This window comes from Mytilus californianus, unplaced genomic scaffold, assembly GCF_021869535.1.
Source record: "Mytilus californianus isolate M0D057914Y unplaced genomic scaffold, xbMytCali1.0.p SCAF_2, whole genome shotgun sequence".
Taxonomy (NCBI): Eukaryota; Metazoa; Mollusca; class Bivalvia; order Mytilida; family Mytilidae; genus Mytilus; species Mytilus californianus.
The window spans coordinates 33912485-33939699 of NW_026262668.1; the positions used below are offsets into that span (position 1 = coordinate 33912485).

Below are 27215 nucleotides of genomic sequence, written 5' to 3' on the forward strand. Positions count from 1 at the left end.
CTCCTGTCCGGCGCATTGATTTCAAATGCATTTATTGAAACTTTACTACTGTTTAATTTCTTTAAAATAGAAAGTATTGGTAAACTTTATGGAAACAGCCTGTGGTCAAGCTACACAGGACACCGTCTACACCTATAATTAAATCACCATTTATTCGTCTTTTTAACAGTGCGAAATCTAGACTGTAATCACCCTGTTGAGGATAACCAGCATTTCTTTTTTATTTGCCCTAAGTACAACGATGTAAGACAGATCTTACTTGGTTCTATTTACTCAATTGTTGATGATAATGTTGACATAGATATTGACTTATTACTTTTTGGAAACAGATTATTTTCTTGTGATAAGAATATTGTTATTTTTTAAATCTGTTCAGAAATATATCAATGACATTCACCGTTTTGTTTGAAATTTATTTATTTTTTTCTATTAAGTCTTTATTTTTTTTCTCCATTTCTTTCCTTTTTTTCCAATATTATTTTTATTTAATGCACAAAGTGAGCTAAGTGTCTCTTCCAAACCTCATATCTATATTCCTAATGACTTATAAAAGATATTTACATGCCTCAAGGTACTTGAATAAATGATAATTAATTGCCTACATACTTAAATATACTATACTTTTAGTAATTAACACTGTAAATATATATTTGTTTGTGTGTGCTCATAAGTAGCATGCATTTCCCACTATATTTTATTATTTTAAATACAGTTATTAATTGTTGAATTATACCTTGTACATGTAGTATGGAGAGAGCTGTTATAGGCTTTGCCTGTTACTCAATCCTTTTCATATCGTTATGAATAAAATATGTTTAAATTCAAATCACATGCTCGGAATGTGTATGTTTAAACTTATTGCTAGTGTAGGGGGACAGAGAGTGTCATGCTCTCTTTACGTTAAAGAACACTTAGATCAGTGGTCAAGCCCTCTTTTACATTGATGTCTCCGCCTATAAATAAATGCACCTTTATTTGTTTGTTTTGTTGTGTGGAATGTATGAATAATCAGGCACGTCGAAATGAGTGCTAAAAACGATGTCTCGTGCAGGGGAAGTGCCACACTATCTGCAAATTTTGTAACCCTTGTAACAACTCTTTAGGCCCGTAGCTGGTCTGTTGCAAAGCAACATGTTTTCTCCTATATACAGTTTATGTCTAACATTCCCTCTTTTTCCAACGACAGTCTATATTTCCTACCCTTCATACCAATCTACCCACTTTTTATACCTAGCTACTCATGATGTTTATTGGTAATGTATTTTTTCGTCATGAACATTTAGGTAACATCTTTCACTGGGTCTTAAGCAATTAATGATGGATCAATCAATCATTTCATTATATTGCAAGCTCAAATATAAGTATGTTAACTTAGTTAAGCTTTTTATCAAAACGCTTGTATTATGACAGTCAGAATGGTTGAACTATTCAATAAGAGGTATGGCAAATTTCCCCAGAATTTGTTTCATACTATGGCCATATTGAAAAAGTCTCAATGAATACTAAAATTCACAGTATCATAGATTTATGTGTGAATTTTGAGGTTTTAACAATATCATGGCTTATTTCTAGACAAAAGACCTATCATGAATGCCAAAAAGATAGTTTAAAACCGCAAATTTTAAAGACTTGGTATAAATTTGAGTTTTTATTTTCAAAAATGTGAAAGAAGGGTTTCTTAATCAAAATCTATTGAACCTTCAACAACCATCGGAATATTTTTTTTCAGAAACTAATTAATTCATTTTGGTTATTGACATCGTTTAATGCTAAATTTTACAAAATATGCCAGTTGCAGCATTGTATCAAAATTGTATTAAACAGCAATAAATAGAACTGAACAACATGTTGACCATACAAATATATATTGTTGTTGACAATTAATAAAAAAATAATAATGATAATAATAATAATTTTATTTAAAGAGATAAACACAGTAAGGTCTGAAAGTTATCATCCATTAGGCCCTAATGGAGTACATTGAAATATAACCAAAAAAAATTTACAAAATAATCAAACAAACACACACACATAAAAAAAAGTGAGAAATTGTAATGAAATATACCATGTTTAAAACAGGTAAAAATGATGAATTCATACAGTATTGGTATCATTTAAATTAACTCAACAATATTCAATAAGTGTAAGACAAATATGCATATAATATAAAGTAAAGTAACAAAAATACCGAACTCCAAGGAAAATTCAAAACGGAAAGTCCCTTATATCATACAACTTCTAAATGTTATTGTAAAGTAATTCTTGTTATACAATTAAAGGTGCGTTAGCTACAAATTCGACAAATTAATAACATATGATTTTTTTTTGTTTCAAACATTCATAAAAGCTATAAAAAAATAGAACAATATATTGCTATAAGCAGTCAATTTGGTTTAGTTGAGTCAAAATAAGCTTTAAAACATAACTGGTGTATTATTGACTCCCAAGTGAATAGGTCAACTCATTTGAATCCGTGTTCATGCAACCTTTTAATTTGACCTTAAGATGAGATAGATGCACATGTTATCATCATGTTGCTCGTTCATTCAAACGAAAAGAATGTCAATATTCAAAAGTGAAACTATGGAGCCACCAAGAATAACCATTTCGTTGACCTTTCCGGCCCACAAAAAATCATTTTCATACAAGGAAAACGATGATTTCTATATATGTTCAACCTACAACATGGAATCAAACAGACCTAGAAAAATCCGATTCCACGTGCTCACTACATGTTTATATTTATATTTTGTTCATTTCAGGTTATATGTCCGTCGGCAGTATTCAGAGGTCATCTCGATGAATAATGAGATGGCACCTGCACCAAAATACGTAAGAAATGCTTCAACATTGTAGAGACCTCATGAATTGTTCGTTGATTTTTTTACTATTGCAAATTGGATATTCGTTTCACTATGGTATACATAAAATATGAAAGTTTTAGTTAAATCGGTAAACATGAATTCGATAGCTTATGCACCTTTAAGTAATTAGATGTTTAATATTTATTATATAGACTCTGAATATTCCAAATTTTCCGGTAGATTTTAACAACTTTAATTTCTGATTTTAACCTTTGAGTTAAACAAAAACAGGGGAAACTGATCCTACCTCTTAATATCAATGATTTCTATCAAACAAACTTTTGTTTTATCAATTGTACACTATGTATGAATGCAAAACATGATTTCATAGCAATGAAAGAAGTGTTAGAATCAGTCTAGATTCTCAACAGACAAACTTCCTTTATAGTTATTCTTAACAATGTGTCCAGAAATAGGTGCTCCTCTGTTTTCCCATTTTGATGGTAGTCCTGTATATCTAAAACTGTTTTCAATATGAGGTCCATTTTGCAATATATTGACCTTGGTCAAGCTAGCAACAGAATTTCGCCCATTTGAAAGTGACAAGGAATCTTCTATCCAGCCATTCCCGCTTTTAGATTCATCCATCGTTAGAGGAGGAACTTTTAGTTTGTTTGAGCTATCTTTTGTCGGAAAGATAATACATGGTTTCCCAATACTTCTTAGTGATTTCGTACTGCCGCTTCTTATTATTTTTCTACAATGTAAAGTTGAACAGGTAAATCATTTCCACAGGGATCAAATGTTTTTTATCTGTTTACTAGTACTAAGATATTTTGACATTGATTTTTTTTAAAACAGAAATGATACTTTGATCCATAAATTACAATTTAACAAATTATACTTAAAAGTACATTGTGTATTGGTAATTCCAGAATCTAACTTGAAATTAATATGCTTACACATGTATATAATCTTTGAAGCATAAAGCAAGGTATATTTTTTTTCCAAATTTAACACAAAACAACATATAGGATTAAAAACGAACGTTCTGTATATGCCCTGTCCAAAGTCAGGAGCCTGTAATTCAGTGGTTGTCGTTTGTATATCATATTTCTTTTTCTTTCATTGTATCGTACATAAATCTGGCCGTTAGTTTTCTCGTTTGAATTGTTTTACATCTGTCATTTCGGGGCCTTTTATAGCTGACTGCGGTATGGGTTTTGCTCATTGTTAAAGGCCGTACGGTGACCTATAGATGTTAAATACTATGTCATTAGGTCTTTTGTGGAGTGTTGTCTCATTGACAATCACACCACATCTTCTTATTCTAATAAAGGATTAAAAACGATAGCATACCTTTGTTTGTGTTTATAAATACAGCTGCTTATACCAAGGATGGTAATGAAAAGTATTGTGATTCCGCAGACAGCTGCTGGTAAAATTATCTTGGTATTCAGATCTGTTCAAAAGAAAAATGTACTCCTCAGATCTGACTCCAAAGGATAGCGTCTTTATGATTTGATTCGGAAAATTGCAACATTTTACCCTCGATTTAGTGTTGAATAATTAATGTCACATTAAATATGTATCTTGTGGAGCAGGAACTGTACTGACCATTGAATTTCCCATAGAAACCAATAGATTGTGAAATATACCGACACACGAAGAAATTGTAATGTTTGCAAGACTGGTCTTTTAGTCTCTATATGTCTATACAATAATGATAAAGTCAAATATTTAAGAAAACACCGGAGTTAAAGCCTTCAAATTTTACCTTTTTTGGCCTTTTTATCTTTTTTGATTCGCGCGTCAATGATGAGTATTTTGTAGATGAAACGCGCGTCTGTCGTAAAAAATTATAAGCCTGGTGTCTTTGTGAGTTTTATAAGTATCTTTATGCATGCTTGAAATACATATAAGAATGCACGCGTAATGGAAACAAGAAGTAGGTGTCCCTAAGATAAAAAGAATAAAATGCGTTCACACGTTACTACTCATCGTTGCCAATCTGATCACCAAAACATGATAGTCATTCTATGTAGTACTTGAGAAAAATGTGACGAACATTTTCAAGATCATTCAATATATAGAATTATTAATTAACTACACTGTTATTGGACTTAATATGATGAAAACTGCCTATGCAATATAAAGGTGTCAACTCGGCCAATACAGAATAACTCGGCCAATATAGATTTTTTTTCTGTATTGGCCGAGTTCTGATCCGGCCAATACAGGATTTCGGAACGTCTCTAGTTTTTAGATCGAAAGTCACGATAAACACAAACTGAAAGTAAACAGTTGTTTGGAAGACGCAGTTTTCACTTACTCACCATAAACATGCTGAAACGTTCAGTATGGCATATATTTCAGGCTAAAGAAGGTCACATTCATTTAAAAAGCATTTTGAAAGCTGACGATGGAATTATTTCAGGTTTGGGGAACGAGTAGATTATCACAAAGTTCATTTCTTGTCGACCTCATAATTTCACGATGGTACAAATCGATTTACTGTTTACTTTCGCTTCTCATGTTTTGTAAACTGTCATTTATTTTTAAACCCGAACCAGGCATATGAAAATGCTTAAGACACCTGGAAACGACACCAGATCATTAGATAGAGCATCTTATAAAAAGAAACTGAGATTTGGATAGTTCCACTTCAAGGTAAAAATGTTTATCTCTTGTGAAATGAAATAAAAAAAATATTGTAACACTGTAGTTAATTAATAAAGATACTATTACGTGTATTTCTGTATTGGCCTTGTTATTGGTCCTCGGCCAGCTGTATTGGACTTCGGCTTCGCCTCAGGCCAATACAGAAATACTCACGTAATAATATCATAATATTTAATGCCTCGTCTAAACGGGAGATGATCGGAGATAGGTGTCTGACGTATCAGAAACTATTATATGTTGAGTAGTTATCATGTTACAGTGTGACCAAAGTTAAAATAAAACAGAAAATACCTGATCGTTCTGTTGATTCTGTAGCTTGTTCAACTGAAACAGACAAGAAAATCAATACAAATAAATACTAGACCAAAAGGGTCAAAATCTTTTGCAGATGTATGTCAACTTGGGTTATCCCTATTTATAATTTGTATACTTTATGTTATAGTTTGGTATTTGTTACTATACACGTTATCTCCTTTAGTAGTTAATTGTAGATTTAGATGTTTTGAGCTTAATCATTATATAGATTGTTATGCATCCGATGAATCTCCTTAATTCATGATAAATTCATGATAATCTATCTGCCACTTACTGTTACATTCGGTTTCGTTTGTAGATGCAATGTAGTTGGTTGTGAATCCTTCTGGGCATTTTTTGCAATGCATTTGCCCACTTGCGTCCTGGTAGGTTCCTTTAGAACACATAACACAAAGTCCATTACTCCAGAATGTACCATACGGACATTCCACTGAAAGCAACATGTAAACATACGATGAAGGAAATGTTGTTGTTAAATAAATTGCTTGAAATATTTTGATAATAAGACAATTATCTAGACAGTAAATTCTCATTTCCCAATTTATACTCTTAACGATTAGGTATCTGATTATCTATTCATTTCATTTTCTACACAGTCATATTATGTAAGAAAAAAATCAAGTAAATCTAATCATGGAAACATAGATTGTTTGACTAAATCATTATTTGTTTTCGAGGTTGTGAGCACAGTCATCTTTACTTTGTTTAATTAACGTTAATTAGTTTTGAAATTTGCTTTTAATATATACCACAAACCAGGTCCTGTTCCACTGACCCATCTGGGCATATCATACTAGTTGTGACAATTAATGATGAGAGGTCCGCTGTGAATATATTGCCATTAGTATCTAGTGTTAAAACATCCGTAGTATTCATCTGAATAACTGACATAGTTAAATCAGTATATGCTGTTATCAGCTCTGATAAACCAGGGGAAACTAAAAAGAAATAATACATCATATCATTCATAATTTGTTCTTACAGTAATTTTTATTTCCCGTAAATTTGTTTTGCAAATAAACGTTTTAAACTTAATTTACAATACTATAATGTATATCTACAAAGTTTAAACAAACATTCGTTTATGCGTTACAATAAACATTATTATATTAAACAAAAATATAATTAACGGTACTAAAAAAAATTATTCTTTCGTTTGCTCAGATGTCGTCATGAAATGGCATTTGCATTTATTGGTTATAAAATTAAAAGATCCAAGAAGTACCTATATTGTTTGAATAGAACGTATCTAGATTTAAAGCGTTCTGTGAAAGTTCTGTATAAAGCTGTACTACAGCATTTAATGATGACGTTGATCGTTTTCTCCGACTGTCGTCACAACCAGATGTTACAGCGGCAGCTGTACATGTTTTATTCTGGACGCACTGAAGTTCGTTTAAAGATTGCGATATAGCTTTCGAAATTTGGTTTTCGTTGCTGCAATCGGCACGGTATGTAACAGAAGTGCTGACTTGTAGTGTCCTTGGACTTTTTGCACCTGAAAAATCCAACAAAATGTTAGCACCGACTACAGAAGAGGATATAACGTCTCAGCTTTGTCGAAACATATTATCAATATATAAAAGCGCTTCGGACGAATACAATTTATAAAGTGTTATTTTCAATTTTTAATTCATATTTTGAAAACAGTGTTTTCTATGACGACTTAAGATCACAAATAAATAGTCGGGGTTTCCAGACACACAGATACACACACTTGACAAACGGTTGAATTGGAGTACAATGAAAGCATCACTGCTTCATACATGTTCAGTTTTATATCATAAAGTTGTATTGCTGTCTTTCTATACCTTTATACCAGGACTGAAAATAAATTACTGAAACGCAGTGCAAGGTAAAACATAAAACACAGACAGTATTATGTGCTTACTTGGAAAATTCGTTTTGATTATCGAATTTTTGAAAAATCATATTAAAAAATGTGCGCACGATCAACTCTGTTACAATCCTATAAAATTATGAAAAGCAGGATTCAATTCTATCTAATTAAATTTATATGCTTCAACCATGAAGTTAAGAGTTATATTAAGCTTTTCGTTTTTTTTAATCATTGCACTATTTTATCATTGTCACGGACAGTATGTGCAGGCAGAGCTGTTATACTTTATATGGAAATAAAATATGATCTTTGAGTGCCTCGCGATTGTTGTCAGCGAATAAAAATTACGGATTCTAATCAAACATACATGCAATGTAATTATTGTATATTAAAAGATGAAAGATGAATGTTACCTGATAAAATTTAATTTTTTCAATAACATAGAGAAACAGGGATTTGTTTGCAATAATTTTTTTATTTTTTTTTATTTTGAAAAAAAGAATATACACAACACAAAAGTTGAATGGTCGGAGCTTTCACAATTAAATTACTACTGTAAGATCTTTAGAATAATCTACCTAGTTGAAAAAAGATATAAAAATTGATATTTTTATCAGATAAATCTTTTCTTTTTGACTGGAACTTTCTCTATGGTCTCGTGCTAGCGTGTTTGCCTCGAGTGCGAGAGTTCGTGGGTTCGATCCCCAACCTGGTCAAGCCAAAGATATCAACATTTGTTTTTGTTGCTTCTACGCGTCCTGTGGGCGCAAGATCAAATACTGGATCGCTCGGAGTCAGAACAATCTGTCAACGTAAGGTGTCACCCAGCGGACTATTTCATTGCGAGCTTGCGCGTTCAAAATACCACTTATGATGTCGTTTTAGTTCAAAGCTTGGTTCATATTGATATATGTATCACATGTTCTCGTCCTGAATATGTCTATAGCTTGGCACGGACGTAAATCATATTTCCAGGATTTTTCAGTGGATGCTTCAAGATCCAAAAATATTTGCAATAACCACGACCAGTTGGTTTGTGTTTTTTTCTTCTTCATTAAATAGATGCATTAGTTCTATACGAGTAAAAAAGTAGATAGATTAGAAAAAAATCTGTAGTGAGACATCCGTTATATATGTTCCAGAACATATGAGTATTTGGACCATACGCGTAGGAGTATTTAGACCATGTAGGTATTTTTCGAAAAAAAACTTTATTTTCCTTCGCAGGATCACATAGCTTGTTCACCAAACTACAATCGGCACAATGTACTTACTGAAATCCTTTATCTTTGACATGTTGTCTTAATCTTAGTGTATCTTTTAACTTGCCTTCGCAGGGGTAAATTTAAAGTGTTTTTCTCCTGTGAACTTTTCGTCCGAAGAAATTTTAATTTACTAAAAACAAATTAAAACATCAAAAGAAAGAAAACAAAAGAAAAAACGAGGGTGGAATGCCCAAATTTCCTGCAAGGTAAACTGTTGTTTAACGGTTCATTTAAAATTTCTTGAAATTATATATATTCCAAAGTCGAAGTCGACATACTGTTTTTCATAAGGAAAAATCGATACTGACTATGTAAAAAACTTCAACTATAATTTGAATTTACGAGTAAATTTCATTTTATTTCATTAATCATGTAAAAATGATTACCATTTGATTAAATAAGTCACAATTAGAAACTCTTTATTAATGACACATTGAAGAGTCATACCTAATGCAACATTCATCGTATTAAATACCTGGACCATACGCGTAGGACACATGAGTATATACGCATATGGTTATGATCGTTCGCATATGGTCAAAATACTCATATGGTCTGGAAAATCTACATATATTTCCCATAGAAACAGATTCTGCGTATATGTTTACCTCATATTTGTCATATTCTAGAATAACATATCATAATAGAATTGTTTAATTCAAACTGCACTGTCCCTGTGCTAAACGGTATCCAGAAGCATTTAAACAATGCACCTTTTTGGAATAAATAGATCTAATGGAAAGCATTCTAACTTGCTTGACTATATATATTAAATAAGGCTCATATAACCCTTATTTAGAATATAAAATAAATTGACACATTCAGATCAGGAAATCATATATAATTGGATTTAAATTAATAATCAACACAATAATATTTACTAGCACATGGTGGCGGTCGGGCATTCCAGGCAAATCCAGTCACAGGTCCACATTCATACAAATCAAGGGGGAGATAATCTCTAACAAATGTATAGCCATCTTGGCAAGTTACGGTACATGACAAAGTATCTGCTGCCGTTGTACAATTGAAGACATTCTTGTATGCATATATCGTAAAGTAATGAGGACACACTGAATAAAGGAAAACAAATTTTGTTTATCAAATACATTGAACATAGTGTAGCATTTATTAAAAAGTTCCGCGGAACCTTGTGTCACGCCTGCGATAGCTGCTGTCCGTGTCAAAGATTTATATTGACTACAAAAAAAAACCAGTTTTTTTTATCAGTAAAGTACAGAAAAAAATAACCCACTAAACACTTTGCTTCGGGCAAAAATTTCTTGCCCATCTTTCCATGAAGATTTAACAAATTTTTATTTATGTCTAAACATTCTTACTGTATATAACAATGTTTACTGGAAGAAATGTTTCATAAATTTCCATAAGGTTTGATAAGATACATGATGTCTAAAACGTTTTAACCTTAGACTGTGTATAATAACGGTAAAAAAATGTCATTATATCAGTAAGTTATAGAAAATGAAAAGAAAATATTTTCAAAATTTTGCTCTCGATAGTGTCTTTTGATGATTCAGAAGCTTTGATCTAAGCGTCGTAAATTTCCATGAGGGTTTGAAAAAGTAAAAAGGGTTTATAAAACTTTAACCACAAACTGAATCCTAAATTTAGAGTCGCTATGTCAAGCTTCCGCGACTTTCGTTGCCGTCGACACAAAAATCAATGACTGCATTGACTATTATATACGTTATTTTGAAATATATTAACTAAAAGGAGTTTGGATTTTTTTAACAAATCGAGGAGTACATGTATCAATGCAGCAAATATTTCTTTAGATTTGAGATTTCTTCCGTTTTATTAATTTCTTTCTGTATAAACTTGCATTACCAAAGCGTTTCATACATAATTTTGAACGTAATATTTTGTTAAATTGATATTAGTATAATACATTTTACCCTGAAATACTTAATTCATACCTGGACAAGGGTCTATGTTGCACGATTGATTTGATGTACTGCTGCCCACACAGGCTAAACCATATCTATCGGGAGTTGGATTATTGCAATAACGCTCCCTTATTTGGATACCACCTTCACATACAGCTGAGCATTCTGACCAACTTAACCAAGAACCCCAGTTGCCATTGACTAGAAAAAATAACCACATTAAATAGTATGTGGTTTCTTTGAGAAGACTGGAATACATGTAGAATAACGCAAATTGTGCTCTGCCTACTTGTTACACATGGTACTCTTTAAATTGGTGACTAATGCTTTTGATAATTATTGAAAACACGCTGGAATAAATAAAAATAATTAATTACGATATCTTTAAAACATGTATTTTACATTTCGCACAAAGACGATTTTGATAGGTTAACATCTTGATTTAATTTGAATAACTAAACGAATGCCACGATCTTTAAAATAAACTTCACCTATTTCACTCTCACAAAAAGTCCCAGTAAAATCCATTGAACAATGACACGTATAATTGGAGAAGTGACTCGAACATGTTGCATCGTTTCTACAATCATTTATTTCACAGAAGTCTGGAGGAACCTCACAATTATCTCCACTGTATCCGCCTAGACATTTGCATTGATATCCAGACTGTTTGTTTACACAGACGTTGCCTTGACCACAAGGATTTGACATGCATTCGTCAAATACTGCAAAAAAGTTAATTTCACTACATACATAATAACAAGATTTAGTGTACCTTAAAGTATACATTATATATAAATTTAAAAAAAATACAATATTCGAGAATAGTTCGGAATATTAACTACTATTCTATAAGTTATATAGTTTGCTACTGAGTCCCTACGAATCCAAAGAGGGTTAAAAATTCATGGGGGTGTGATGCCAAATGCCAAATTCTCTATGGATTTTAAAAACCCTTTACCTATCCGTAAGAGGTCAGCAGCGAACCGTATTACAAATTTATTGCGTCTTTCATTTTTGCTAATGCGCTGTGTCTATAAAGTATCTATATGCAATTTGGTTCGTGAGTAGGATTATAACAGAATGTTACTGCTGTACCCCAATTTTGACATTTTTACATAATATGTCTGTTTGTTTTGCTCAAACATTGTTGTCATTATAATGGAATTATATGCGACTGTCATACAAGTGAGAGATTTACCTAGCTATAAAACCAGATTTATCCACCATTTTCTACAAAAGGAAATGCCTGTACCAAGTTAGGAGTATGGCAGTTGTTCTTCATCTGTTTGATGTGTTTCAGATTTTGATTTTGCCATTTGATAAAGGACTTTCCATGTTGAATTTTCCTTGGAGTTCGGAAAAATTTGTTATTTTAATTTTTTTGCAAACGAGACTTTTCCTGTCAAGATTTGTATAAAAATAAACAACGAAAAACAATAACAATTGACAGAAGATGTGACGTCCTGATACCTCTTGAAATGTAGGGATCCATAGGGGCCATCATATCGTTACTAATTTACCCGTGTTGCGATAAAAAAAAAAAGACCCAAAGGGGACAATCAAAGCCATAAGAATGCAATAAAAGACATAGAATGTGGTGACTAAAAGACAAAAAAGACAGAAATACATTATGGAAGCAAAGCAAGTGGGTAATATGCCATGCTTTCATCACTTGCTGCATGGCTTTAACATGTAAAATTAATTATCGAAACTCATTTCAACACGTTATATATTGATTTTCAACAATTCCGAAATATAACAATGATCACCAAATCTTCAATGAACAATAATGATATTTAAAAGAGATTTGTCACACTATAGGCCAGATCTTCAATAAACAATAATGATATTTAGAAGAAATTTGTTACAACATAGGCCAGAAGATATGAATAATAATAATATATATATTTTTTAAAATTCACCTTGACGTTTATTTCAATTGTTTAACATATATGATAGCTCGAAGGAAAAAATTTGGACTAGCACCAGTAAATACATAGCAGTTTAGGCATGCTACAACTTAATATTACCATCGCATTTGGAATACGTCCACTGTACGTCCGATTTCTCTGATATATATAGGTCCTTCATAGTCAAGACAACACCATCGAAAGTTGGAAAACAACTTTTTGCAACGTCGTGTATTGTACTATCTGACAGAGCTTCAGATGTAAATATGAATCCAGTAAAAGAGCATTCTTAAATAAAAACATTGAACACAAATGATTAATGTAACAAATGTGCACGATAACAGTTTATTACTTTACTTTGAATTGTGTGATCAGCATAATTATACAAAATTGTCAATGAGAGTTGAAATCGAGCACGTGGCATTAGACGCGTTTTATCAACAACACGGCCACTTCCAACAAAGACAGAATGACCTGTTCTTGGAAATAAACACGCAGATATATACCCTTCAAAATATTTATATAAATTTGATTGACTAAGAATGTATAATTTATGTTCTTTTTGGTTACTGTCTATATAAATTGTCATAATTCCATTAAATGTGCACAGTAAATCACTAGTCATTGGATCTCCCTATTACAATGTGTAAATTAAAATTTTCTGGACGAAGACTACCGATGAATTATTCTTTTGAAAGGACAATTATCATGAGACAACAACACTTTACCTATTGACAATGCTACGATTTGAATGGAACTGTCGACATTAACTTGAATATCCTCAGCTGTCGCAGTATCAAATATATGTGAAGTAATTTTATTTCCATTCCAAAAGAAGCTTGCCTCCTGTAACGACTTTTTCCAAACAATTGAAGCAGGAGTCCATACTGTGGATACTGTATCATTGGGAACTGTGAAGCTATATTCGTTACTACAATATACATATTTTCTTTTTCGGAATAGACTCATTTTATATTGAGTAATAAATATGTATGTGTAAGGGAAAATAAACACAATATAGTACGTAAATAACCTAAATACTATCATAATTAAACGAATCTTTATTACCGCATAGATAGGTGAACACATCGTGAAGGCTTAGAGCTAGCTATAAGTAAAAGTATAATAGTTAACAGTTTGTATCTGTATTCACAAATAAATATATATTCCTTTGAATTTGTTTTCATAAATTTTTTTTTATATATTATAGCTTTAAAACAATAAGAAGATGTTGTATGATTGCCTATGAAACAAACTCAACCATAGATCAAATGACGTAGGAGATTTGCACGTAATATCAAGAACTTAAAATAAAAAGCAAAACTTTATAGATAATGATTGTTTTAACCATTTAAAGCTAGGTAAATTTTCCATTTCAATCTGAAAATCTTTTTCTTTTAATACCTTGCAATTGACATCTCGATATCCGTCCCAATATTTATCTGGAAATTGGAAAGGGTCACTGCGATGCACTGCGAATTAGAATCTAGTTTAAGGAAGACGCTTAGTGTATAATCTTCAATATTATATGACAATGATTTTAAATTCATCAAGCCATTTTCTGTAGTGAAAGAAGCGTCCATTCCTAGAATTAAAGAAGAAAAAATATACCTTCGTTTCAATAAGTGTTTGGAATATTAAAAGTCTTCGTTTCAATGTTTTTCTATTGTAGAAGTGCGAGTCATTACATGTACATATAATAGCGCATAGTGGTACATTTTGTATTTTTATGAAACTCTATATATCTTTTTCTCCTTTGATAACTGAAACGCTATTTAACGATATGTTGTATTCATCGCTATTTATAAGTTTCGGTCAATGTAACGCTGTTTCGTTTTAAATTCAATTTCAAGTTTAATAATATAAATATTCGTAATAAGAGGCACGAACCAACATGATGGTATGGACTCTTTGATGTAATTAAAAATATATGTAATACATATCAACATTTTATTCCTACATGCTATGCCCCATACAAGGAGGGGTCTTGTTCTGATCTTTACTAGAATACTGAATTATATTTGTAAGATATGTAAAACTAGCAATTTAAAACTACGTATAATCTATTAGGAATTATGTGCACGTGTTTTGTACTTGCAAAACATAATGGTTGGCTGTTAAACAGATTATGGTAGTTTTTAGAATTCAAGAAGTACGATATCATACATACTTTGACAATCATTAGAACCAGTGGACAACGTGAATGTTTGTAATGGACATGAAAGGCACACTGTTGCACCGTAACCATGTTGATAATGCCCAAGTGGGCATGGTGAGCAGGGAACTACGCCTGTATTTGAATATGTTCCTGGTTGGCAAACATCTGAAATAAACAACATTATACTACTAATATTTGGGGAAAAAACACGTCAAAATATTGTTTTTAAAAATAAGACATTGTGTACGACAGCAATGTGCAGCACTGAGTAACATTGATTTCGTGAATACATGTAAAATTGTAAAAAATCGTTTTAACGTATAACTTAAACTTTTAATATATAAAATCCAGTAGCTAGGTTCAAACACATTTTGTTTTTATCATGTGACCGAAAAAATACTGGTACAAGTTAATGTCCGGAAATCATTCTCGAAGAAATGAATTACTTTAACAGGTCTTTCATTTACACACACAACATCGTTTGATTTTCATACATTTTTGTAGCAAAGAATTACCTTGACAATCATCTTTTGACATTGATCTCCTACTTTCCGTTGACTGGTTTGATGGACATTTTTCACAGTTAATTTGATATTCTTTGTCCTGATAATAGCCTTTGCTACAATCTAGACAATCATCATTGTCCAGGTACTGTCCTGGGGGACATCCAACTAAATGAATACATACGGAAAGGTATAAAGAAACAAACAATAACACAAATAATAAAATAATATGCCATATGACAATGTGTTTCTTATTCCGTGTCGGAGACCTTCTTAAATAACATTCAAAATAAGATAAAAGCAACAAAGATCCAACGTCTTTCATAACGACGATAAAAACAAAAATATTGGTAATAGATAACCAGTTAAGGCCGTATCAAAGAATACTGGGAGGTCTTTAAAGCAAGCTTAACAGAACCAAATTTGCTATATTGACTTTTTTAATCTCATTCTATGATCTATTTCTAGCAAAGAAAAACATATAAAGCTTTAGTCCAAACACTCTTTCAATTAATTTAAGATCACATTGAACTGGTAGTAACATATGGGTTATGCAAATATGAGTGTTGTTTCAATACACCAGTTGTAACCCTTGGAACAAGGAAGTTAAAAACTTGAACGAAGACATCCTTGTGATCATTAAACATTGAATCCGTTAGATTGATGATCCAAAATTATACATTATAATATACAACTTATTATGCGTTTATAAGCTACCGTATAACATAAATTTGAAATTGTGTGTGTCTCCCAATAATTGGGAAATGATAAATTAGAAATAACTCGTAACTTAATGATTTTGTTCTGGCATACACCTCATTGTGAAGAGGATTCCGTTTATGATCTTCCAAAAATATCAATTTAATTCGGGATCACGGATTTAAAGATTTTGATTGCACAAATAACAAGAAAATGCACCAGGATTGTTGCTTTGCAAGTTTCCTGTAAAAAGTAACAGTAAAAAAAAGCTCTTTTTCAGAAAAAAAACCGTTAATTTTTCAAAACCAATGACTAAATTATTTAAAAGTGTCATGTGTTTGATCCAATTTATTATCAACCAAATTACTTAATTCGTCTCTCGGTACTATACGTACCACACGTTCCGTCGTCATTGTAGGTTGGTAATTGTCCCAATGGACAATTGTACTCAAGCCATCCAAACTGCATGGAACCTGTTGTTACATTAGGAAAGTCAACCATACCCTCTTCCACTCTATTGCTCATAAAATCAGACATTTCTGCATAAATGTCATCATTTCCCCACAGGCCCTTGTCTGTCTGCCACGGGAAATTTAATATAAAGTTAAATGTAATCTTCACAGGCTCGGTAGATCGCTTGAAAATTTTGTGAAACGCATCTGTTTCAGTAGATCGCTTCCGGCGTTTTCCATTTAGGGATCCACAATCCACAACAACATCTTCTATTGTACAGTTACTTGGACAGAGGTTACTCCACCCTTCTGTGCTCTCTACTCTTCTTATTGTTTCAATAAAATGACTTTTTATTGTCTCAATCGTAGTTAGATCAGAACAATTTCCTTCATAGTATAAGAAAAACTCCTCTTCTCCAATCGCATTCCTAGGATGCACCTTGTCTATATCAAAATATTGAAAAAAGGACACTTTTATAAAATAAATTAAGACGTGAATTGAATAAAAGAAAATGCATGCATTTGTATGATTCGAATGGCCCGCATGTAGCCTAATGGTTTAATGTACATCCTTGTGAATTCTTATACAATGTCAGGTGCACCAGGAGCATACACTGACAACACTTTTTGCATGTCCATGGGTTTATGGTGTGACTAATAAATGAAATAAACACTTTATTAATTTCATTCATTTCAAGCGCTTTTCTATTTGGATTGATATTACAGGAGTACTAAAACCTAAACATTTGAATACTAAGGAAGCATAAATTCACTGCAACGTAAGGAGTCATATATTAGAAAAAAACACTAAACAGAATAACCAATTTCATCTAAGGTCAACTTTGCATGATGTAGTTGGAACCTTAGTTATTTTATAATTTCCTAATTTCAAAACGGAATTTTAAATAAATTAATGTTATAAAAATAATGTCAGTACCGATGCACTGCAAAAGATTGTGATACCTTCGGGGACTACCAGTCCACCAGCTGCAGTATCGAACCAAATGCTTTCAAATGAAATACACACTTTTTTTAAATTTCGCGTGTCCTAATAACATAAATCATATAATATGGTAAAACTAAGAAATTCTAAATGTACAATGAATGTGTTGAAAAAGAAATGGTTGTTAACCGGAACGAGATCTATTGATCACCAGAAACGAAATTCAAACATTAATTCCATGAAGTAAATCAATCGAAACAAAACTAATAGAAATATTTGAAATGCTTGGATTTCATCGGATTTTATTATTTCATGCATTGCACTCGGTGTCTACGGCGTGTTCAGCCGAACTTGCGTTTGAGATAAGTAAACATTCAACATTTAAGATACAAACAATGAATAAAAACGACGAGGTAATTCTTTTTTAGTTGAAACATGTCCTAATTTGTATGATTAAATGGAAATTTAGTGCATAAAATCCTTGCGGATGAATGTACATTTTAACCCTTTACTCCCAATTGATTCAATACACACAGACCTTATACCTCATATAAGAGAATATGTTTTAAGTATGTCTAACAATCTTTTTGAGTAAACTTGGTTCAGAATGGAACATACTAGAATAGCACATGAATATGTTATGACTATCGTTAAACATATTATTTATTTGAAGATATATATATATATATATATATACAAGTCTAAATTGAAAACAACGTTCAAACCTATGATTGCGTTGGATAAAAACCGCAATTTTTATACGTGTGCATGCAAAACAAATTTCTTGGTAGAGGGGTCTAAATACAGCACAAACAACATTTTCCAAAAGACCAAAAAAGTGAAAAAGTATATTTTAACAAAACGCATTTGACTAGCAGGTCGAACAACTGATGTTCTTAAACCCTGCTGACTGCCATTGGCGATTGCCAAATAAACGGATCACCAGATGTAAAAATGGATTTTAATATTAATTTATTACCAAACAGAAAACAATAAACTTGCGGAAAAGATGGTATACCGCAAACATGAGGTGCAAAAATTTGTACACCATATCCGGATTTCGACAATTAATGTCTCTTCAGTGATGTTAGGAATCGAAACGGTATTTGGAAGGCCATATAATTTACCTCAATTAAGAATAGACTCTTGAATTTTGAAAAGAGTCGAAATAGGATGAACGGATCATATAAACCCGAAGGCAAATATAATACAAGCCCAAACGAAAAAATATAAACAAGTGTAAATTGAAAACAACGTTCAAACCTATGATTGCCTTGGATAAAAACCGCAATTTTTATACGTGTGCATGCAAAACAAATTTCTTGGTAGAGGGGTCTAAATACAGCACAAACAACATTTTCCAAAAGACCAAAAAAGTGAAAAAGTATATTTTAACAAAACGCATTTGACTAGCAGGTCGAACAACTGATGTTCTAAACCCTGCTGACTGCCATTGGCGATTGCCAAATGAACGGATCACCAGATGTAAAAATGGATCTTATTATTAATTTATTACCAAACAGAAAACAATAAACTTGCGGAAAAGATGGTATACCGCAAACATGAGGTGCAAAAATATATATATATACATTATAGTTATATTCGGGAGAAATGTTTAAGGATAGTGTACCCTTTTTTTTCAAATGCTAAAGAGAGGCAAAAGATACCAAAGGGACATTCAAACCGTAATGTGACCTATAATGGTTTATTTTTACAAATTGTGACTTGGATGGAGAGTTGTCTCATTGGCACTCATACCACATCTTCTTATATCTATAATAAGTCGAAAATAAACTGACAACGCCGTGGCTACAAAAGAAGAAGACAAACAACAGTACACAAAAGACAACAAAGAAAACTTAACACTGAGCAACACGAACCCCATCTCAGGTGCTCCGGAAGGGTGAGCAGTTTCTGCTCCACATGTGGTCCCCGTCGTGTTGCTCATGTTATTACAAACCCGGTGATACGTCTAATTCGGTAAGTCACATTCGAGGAAAAGGGGACGGGATTGCAGTTACGACAATTGGAACATATCCGTTGTCATCTCTGAAACGGATATTTTATAACGGTCAGCAAACTCGTGATGGCGTCCGTAACATTTACGAAGGGACGATTTCACTTGGAACTCTTGTATTAATAGCTTCTTCGTGAGCAGCAACCCTCTATCAAGGAAATCATGATAGAAAATACAAGCCTTGGAATATCGCATTAATTGGGAGATATAAACGTTGAACACAGGCGCTGCTGGAATGTTGCTACATAGAAATTGAAAGTTCACAATTGGGAACTGAAATCATCTTTTTTGTCGTAAAGTTTTGTTTTCAACCGACCCTCATTGTCAATTTCTAGATGTAAACATATGGAAATTTTATAAAAAAAAAATCAACAGCCTTTACTATTGTACTCCAATATTTGACAAGTCAGTACTTCATATTAAGAGGATTATTGCATGCAGTGCTAGCAATGATTTCCCTAAAACAATTATATAAATAAAGATATTGGTTAAACAAGTTATAAAAATGGACTTATTCAAATACACCTTCTAAGGTGCGCTCGACTTTAGTGTCTCAGCAGAGTTTTTTTGAGATTGTAAAGGTTGTTTAGGACTTTTTGAAGACAATAAACGCTAGCACATCATGGACAAACAAGTGAGTATCTATGTTTACAATTTTATAACGAACATCTCTGTGATAAAGTCTGTAGGATTTTTTCAAAAATCTTGGCTTTATTTGCCACCCATCCCCATTTTCTATTAAATGCAATGAAATATTTAACACTACTGCTTTGAACAACGTTTCCCTTTCGTATATGTACGAAATGGCAGGTCACTTTTATTATGTATTTTTACTGTTTTGATATCATAGCACTTTGAACATTTCGTAATACACAGGTGTACAGAAGGGGTCATTAACATTAAGCGATGACAATATAACAATTTTTTTGTTTGGATACCCTATTTCAAAATTTAAATGTATAATTTCAAAGTTGTTATAAAGATTTCGCGATTTTATATTGATATTAACATCATCGAAGCTTTCAATTGACTAAAAGATGTTAAATTTGTCATATTAAAGGTTATGCTATCTGTACACTTATTTTTCTAAGCTTATTTTCGTTGAATTAAGTGTTATTATGTCTTATTACGTTTCAACGTCTGACATTTTTGGGAATTAAAGTATAAAAATAAAAATTCTGAAAATACGCAGTATGATACAAAAAACCAGATAAGTTTTTGTTGTCATCTTTTTTACTCCACAACTGTCAAAATATATACATTGTAATACATGGTGGAAGTGTCCAAGGGTAGCCAGTGAAGTAACACATGCTTACACTTATATATATATATATGTCAGAAATTTTAAATTAGATTTTTGGTAATATGTAATGTCTAGTCAACGGCAGATGACCGTTATATTAACACTTGTATACGTATTGGAAAAGTAAATGGAGTGATACTTTCTGAAATCCCCTTTCCTATGGTATACCCTCTTTGTTGAATCTGTCGTTGATTTACATAGTACCATCTTTATAACATATGAATTGCAACCAGTGTTTTGTAAAAAATTATAAATCACTGGAAGTTCAAGTTTCTATCTGTAAAGAATTAGTTTTGATGAAACAAATTGACAGTGAATCAATCATGACCTGAATTGGTATGTAGATAAACTCATCATAGATACCAGGATTGAAATTTTGTATTTGCCCCAGACGCGCGTTTCGTCTACAGAAGACTCACCAATGACGCTCGAATAAAAAAAAGTTAAAAAGGCCAAATAAAGTACGAAGTTGAAGAGCATTAAGGACCAAAAATTCCTAAAAGTTTTGCCAAATACAGCTAAGGTAATCTATTCCTCAGGTAGAAAAGCCTTAGTAATTCAAAAATGTAAAGTTTTGTAAACAGTTAATTTATAGTTATGACCATATCAATGATAATTCATGTCAACACAAGAGTGCTGACTACTGTAGTTCACAGAAGAATTTACAGTTCATAAAGTTAGTCTCTAACCTGTACAATTTGGAGGTATTCCTTGTATCCAAATTTGTTCATCACTGCATATATACGTAATCGATGTTCCTTTTGCAACTTGATGTTCATTTGAACAAGACATTGTACATACTTCATTACCGATGGCTGTGCTACAAACCAATGCTCCACCTTCGGGAACAGGAAGCTTTGGGCATGCTGTAACGAAAAAAAAAAAACTTTTCAAAAAAGGTTACAACTAATAAAACCACGTGCAGGATTTAAAAATGGTGGCTTGAACCTAGTTTTAGGGCTAGCCAAACCTCCCGCTTATATGGCAATGTTAAAAATACCGCTAAAATGAATACATTACGTGACAGGAATACGGTACAAATAAACGCAAGAACACTCAGGACATAGAAACACATAGATAAATAATATAATAGTACATTACAACATGTAAACCACAGAATAACAACGTACACCTCCCATGAATCCAAGACAGCACACCAGGACACCACAAATGAATTATAAACTGTGCGTCACACGAATGTATAAACGCCACAAAAAGTGACGTATTTTTTGTGACGTTTATATTTTCACACGTCAAGTAAATTTCTAAAAATAAAATATATTTGTTTTATTGTAGACACGTACAAGTACATCACAAATGAACACCACGTGGTTTCAAAATGGTGCATATACTGGAAAAGAAAGATTTAAAGGATTTGGCTAAAACAAATGGAACATTTTTCAAAGTATTTTGTGTCACGGAAAGTCTATAACGGCCAAATTTTCAAAGATATGACTTCATTTTTATTCCATTGAGAACCATTGCAGAATTTACAATCTAAGTTCCTCTCCCCATATGCAGTAGCAAACAAGCACTTGCTTTCCTTCCCCTTTTTACATATGTATTCTTCATTCTTAACTGAAAGGCTGCCTGAAATAATTAGTCCAACTTGTTTTTATAAAAGGAATGGTTAAAAAAAGATGCAAAAGAGAGGCGAAAAATACCAGAGGGACATTCAAACTCATAAGTTGAAAATAAACTGACAACGCCGTGGCTAAAAAACAAAAAGACAAACAGACAAACAATAGTACACAAAACACAACATGGAAAACTAAAGACTGAGCAACATGAACCCCACCAAAAAACTGGGGGTGATCGCAGGTGCTACGGAAGGGTGCAGAATTTACAATCTAAGTTCCTCTCCCCATATGCAGTAGCAAACAAGCACTTGCTTTCCTTCCCCTTTTTACATATGTATTCTTCATTCTTAACTGAAAGGCTGCCTGAAATAATTAGTCCAACTTGTTTTTATAAAAGGAATGGTTAAAAAAAGATGCAAAAGAGAGGCGAAAAATACCAGAGGGACATTCAAACTCATAAGTTGAAAATAAACTGACAACGCCGTGGCTAAAAAACAAAAAGACAAACAGACAAACAATAGTACACAAAACACAACATGGAAAACTAAAGACTGAGCAACATGAACCCCACCAAAAAACTGGGGGTGCTACGGAAGGGTGAGTAGGTCCTGTTCCACATGTGGCACCCGTCGTGTTGATCATGTCTATACAAACCCGGTTATGAGTCTAATTCGGTAGGTCACATTCGGAAAAAGAGGACGGGGTTGTAGTTCCGACATTAGAAATATATCCGCTATCGTCTGTGAAACGGATATTCCATAAAAGTCAACCAACTCGTGATGACGTCCGTAAAACTTGTGATGATTTCAACTTCACTACTTAGTTTAATAGCTTCTTTGTGAGCAGTAATCCTCTATCAATGAAATCATGATAGGAAAACAAGCCCTGGAATATCGTATCAACTGGGAGATATATACTCCGTATGCAGGCGCAGCGTGAATGTTGCTACATAGAAATGGAAAGTTCACAATTGGGAAACTTGAAATCATCTCTTTTGTCATAAAAATTGTTTTCAATCGACCCTCATTGTCAATTTCTAGATGTAAGTCAAGATATGAGGCAGACTTAACTGTATCTGCTGTATCCTTTATCTCAAGTTCGATGGGATAGATACCTTCAGCATAGTCACCAAATTTTGAATTATTTTGTGAGAGAACATCATCTATATAGCGGAAAGTAAAGTTAAAGGATACCGCTAACTTCTTTTCTTTATTCCTAAGAAGTTCCTGTATGAAGTCAGCATCATATGAATAAAGGAACAAGTCGGCAAGAAGAGGGGCACAATTTGTTCCCATGGCGATTGTTTGTTGAAAAACACGTCCTCCAAACGTTACAAATATGTTGTTAATCAAGAAATTAAGCATCTTGATAATGTCAGTTTCAGAGAATTTTTTGTTTGAATCAGAGTGATTTTTTACAAAGTAGGATTTATCCCTCCCTAAGCCAAGATACTTGTATCTACGTTGGCCATTCTTTTTTATGAAACAAAGCAGAACCAACTTTTTCAATTTGTCTTTTAGTTTGGAATTGGGAATACGTGTGTAAAGTGTAGAAAAGTCAAATGTTTTTGATTGATTGATTTCTTAACTAACAATCACATTTATAACGTTTGGATTACTTTTTTAACACACAGTCGACATTCACATAGGAACCAACTATCCTATCTTGTCACCTTGTTCCTTTATTCTTATGACGCAAGCATAAAACATGGAAGAAGGTTATATTATCCATTGAATTCACATTTCTCTATATTATTGATGTTCTCTTACTGAATGATTTGATATTTGTTGACTATGTTGATATTTGTACCCGATTATACTTGAGATAAAGTATAACAACAAACAAAGTTAAGTCCGTATGTTATCTCGACTTAAAACTAGAAATTGACAATATAGGCCAATACTAAAATTTTGCGACAAAGGTTCAATGCTGTACCCCTATTTTTGACATGTTTACCTATAATGTCTGTTTGTTTTGTTCACACATTGTTGTCAATATAATGGAATTTTATGCAACTATCATGCAAGTGAGAGGTTTAGCTAGCTATAAAACCAGGTTTAATCCACCATTTTCTACATAAGGAAATGCCTGTACCAAATCAGGAATATGACAGTTGTTTTTCATTCGTTTGATGTGTTTGAGCTTTTGATTTTGCCATTTGATAAGGGACTTTCCGTTTTGAATTCTCCTTGGAGTTCGGTATTTTTGTTATTTTACTTTTTCCCATTGCAAAATTTCACTTTCTGGGTAGCAACATTCACAGCACCTGCGCGCATGGAGTATTTATTTCCAAATTGATACGATATTTTAGGTTTAATGGTTAGAAAATATACATGTATCGATGGTGCATGAATTTTGTGATGTTCTGATTAAAGAAATTCACAACCTTATACTGTTAAACAGTGAACATCTTGTATCAATTGATTTTAGCAAGAGTCCCACGACGGGTGTTACTTTTTGAGTAGGTTATGCTGACCATTCAAGAGTATCTACATTAACTGCATATTTTTGATACGGCTCGTGGTGCTCAATTTTTTCTGTGTAGTATGTTTGTGACTGTTTTTTTTTTTTGTCGTTTTTCTTTTGTCCATGGCTTTGTTTGCCTCCATAGTAACATTATAGCAACCATCTAAGAAGATAATCCTGGTAAGACACCAAGCCTTAGAATATCGTATCTACTTTGTCTCACTTGGTGTTGTATTTTTACTACATAAAAATTGAAAGTCCATAATGGGAAACACTGAGTTATCATAAGGCAAAGTCTTTATTTTCTTACGTAGTGCTTTGCAGACATATTTTATTCTTTCGTCGTTTTAAGTATTTTACGCTGATCGTGTAAGTATTTTTTCGACGAACGAGTTTTGAATCTCCCTTTAGAATCTTCTGATACTTTTTTTAACCTGATAATACACCTTTTCTCTTAAAATAAAGCTCTATTTTCCGTTGTGCATTTTATAGTTGTTGATAATTCATTAATGCATTCACACGAATAAGAATTGAACAGGAACTGCGTTCTCTTTATTCATATTTGTGATAAAAGAGTGAGGTGTGATTTCTAACATTACGTTATTAGCAGGTAATATTCTATATACTTCACTGTCACCGTTATATGGAATATAGCAATGACTTTTTTTCTGCTAGGTGTTTTGCGAGGAACTTTCATCATTTCTCAGAATAAATTTACATTATCATCCATTCATTAGCTTTTAACTGCGCACTATGGCGCTTTTCATAAAGAAGAACACAGCAGAAACTGTTAACAAAGAAGGACCTGTAAAGGTGATTGTTCTTGTATAGCCGTTACATAATGAGTATACTTACAATTTTACTTAACTTACATAGTTTTTGACAGAATGCCTGAGTTTCATTGTTCCAGTTCCAAAACGCTTTATCTTCTGCAGATGTATTTCTCTCACATGTAACATTAGCATCACCATCTAATTCGTAACTCATGAAGCAGGCAAGGGAACAGGTCGATCCGTATGCGTACCCATTTGGACATGTAACCAATACAAATTCGTCGTCAAGTATTAGAGGGTCACACGAAACTTCTGTAGACAGAATAGATTGAAACTATAATATATACATTGTTTTAGATAAGATCAAGTGTTATTCAAATAAAACACCTTGATGGTAATTTTTGTAACTATGTCGTCTGATTTGATATTACTGTAATTATTTTACCATGTTATACAAAATATCCAAGCATTGTAATGTGGGAACGCTTTCATGAACTGTTTGTATACTTATGACACTTTTGGTGTATGCGTATTTAAAATTGCATATACTTATGTTATTGCATATTAATACAATGCAACAAATGTTGTTTGTTTGAATTCTTTAGTCAGTTGTGTTGTATGTCTGTGATTTATATTTACACAGATTTGGCTGCTGTATCCGAATTAATGTCATATTAACCTATTATGTCTGTTTGGTTTGCTCACCCAATTCTGTCAATATAACGGAACAAAAACAACTGTAATACAAGTGGGTGGTTTAGCTAGCTTTAAAACCAGTCTTTTTGTCGGAAAATGCCTTTACCAAGTCAGAAATACGACATTTAATTTCAACTCATTTTGTTAGTTGATAACGTTGATTTTTTTCATTTTTTGTGGACTTCTCCTTTTTGAATTTACTTTGGAGTTAGGTATTTTGTTTTACTTTTTATTCACATACCTTCAATGATCACGACAAAAGTACATTGGGCTATGTTTTTTAAACTATCTGTGGCATTGTACGAAATGTGATGATATCCAACTCCAAAGTATGATCCTGATGGTAATCCTTGTATTTGCTGAATTTCAACTGATGATCCAAAACCACATGTTTCTTCATTTTTGGAATTATCAGACACAATGGGTGTTGACCAGTTGACGATAATATCTCCAGTAAGCCTATCAGCAATTTTACGCATTGTTGTAGGACAAAAGGTAAATTCTGGTTCTTCAGAATCTTTTATATAGAATTAAATATATAATATGTTGATATTATAAAATCTAAACAAGATTCTACCCAAATGATATATATTTAGATATGTTGAAGACCCATTGGTGGCCTCGAGCTGTTTTCTGCTCTTTTGGTCGGGTTGTTGTCTCTTTGACACATTTCCCGTTTCCAATTTTATTAAAACGTAATTAAAGTCCAAAGCGTCAGCTGGGTTTTTTACCGCTTCAATCAAAGAACAAAATTTTTAAACAAGTGTTATTTTCAGATATATGTAAATTTGTAAAAATACTCTAAATAAATTTTATACAAAATTACTAAATGAAGGTAATGTAACAATGTTTTAATACATGTATGCATAAAATAGTCATTAATAAACCAATAAACCATA

General features: G+C 32.4%; 2 protein-coding genes and 1 long non-coding RNA gene across 3 annotated transcripts; all 3 read right to left on the bottom strand.

The window, feature by feature from the left end:
• Positions 1-1898: 1898 nt before the first annotated feature.
• Positions 1899-13006, bottom strand: LOC127729748 (sushi, von Willebrand factor type A, EGF and pentraxin domain-containing protein 1-like). The gene is made up of 10 exons (XM_052237620.1): positions 12847-13006; positions 11305-11538; positions 10844-11014; positions 9788-9979; positions 7027-7299; positions 6551-6739; positions 6076-6231; positions 5778-5810; positions 4164-4266; positions 1899-3561 (listed from the first exon to the last, which is right to left on the bottom strand). Exons 1-10 carry the CDS (start codon positions 12905-12907, stop codon positions 3216-3218), a joined length of 1758 nt encoding a protein of 585 aa, XP_052093580.1. The 5' UTR covers positions 12908-13006; the 3' UTR covers positions 1899-3215.
• Positions 13007-13429: 423 nt separating this feature from the next.
• On the bottom strand, positions 13430-15045 carry LOC127729769 (uncharacterized). The gene is made up of 3 exons (XR_007994827.1): positions 14897-15045; positions 14131-14311; positions 13430-13657 (listed from the first exon to the last, which is right to left on the bottom strand). It is a non-coding gene; the product is annotated as an uncharacterized LOC127729769 (long non-coding RNA).
• Positions 15046-15343: 298 nt separating this feature from the next.
• LOC127728947 (sushi, von Willebrand factor type A, EGF and pentraxin domain-containing protein 1-like) lies at positions 15344-25856 on the bottom strand. Its single transcript, XM_052236526.1, has 4 exons — positions 25720-25856; positions 21491-21667; positions 16482-16982; positions 15344-15555 (listed from the first exon to the last, which is right to left on the bottom strand). Exons 1-4 carry the CDS (start codon positions 25832-25834, stop codon positions 15344-15346), a joined length of 1005 nt encoding a protein of 334 aa, XP_052092486.1. The 5' UTR covers positions 25835-25856.
• Positions 25857-27215: the final 1359 nt, after the last annotated feature.

What these genes read in the sequence shown, in the direction of transcription:
- LOC127728947 (XM_052236526.1), bottom strand. Translation starts at nt 25,834, where the DNA reads ATGAGTTACGAATTAGATGGTGATGCTAATGTTACATGTGAGAGAAAT. An exon ending in GGCATTCTGTCAAAAACTAT is followed by an intron (nt 21,668 to 25,719) that starts GTAAGTTAAGTA and finishes TTTTCGTTACAG; the next exon opens with CATGCCCAAAGCTTCCTGTT. An exon ending in CAATGACGACGGAACGTGTG is followed by an intron (nt 15,556 to 16,481) that starts GTACGTATAGTA and finishes GTATTCATTTAG; the next exon opens with TTGGATGTCCCCCAGGACAG.
- LOC127729748 (XM_052237620.1), bottom strand. Translation starts at nt 12,907, where the DNA reads ATGAAGGACCTATATATATCAGAGAAATCGGACGTACAGTGGACGTAT. An exon ending in AGAATCAACAGAACGATCAG is followed by an intron (nt 4,267 to 5,777) that starts GTATTTTCTGTT and finishes TCTTTTGAACAG; the next exon opens with ATCTGAATACCAAGATAATT. An exon ending in ATTTATAAACACAAACAAAG is followed by an intron (nt 3,562 to 4,163) that starts GTATGCTATCGT and finishes TTTACATTGTAG; the next exon opens with AAAAATAATAAGAAGCGGCA.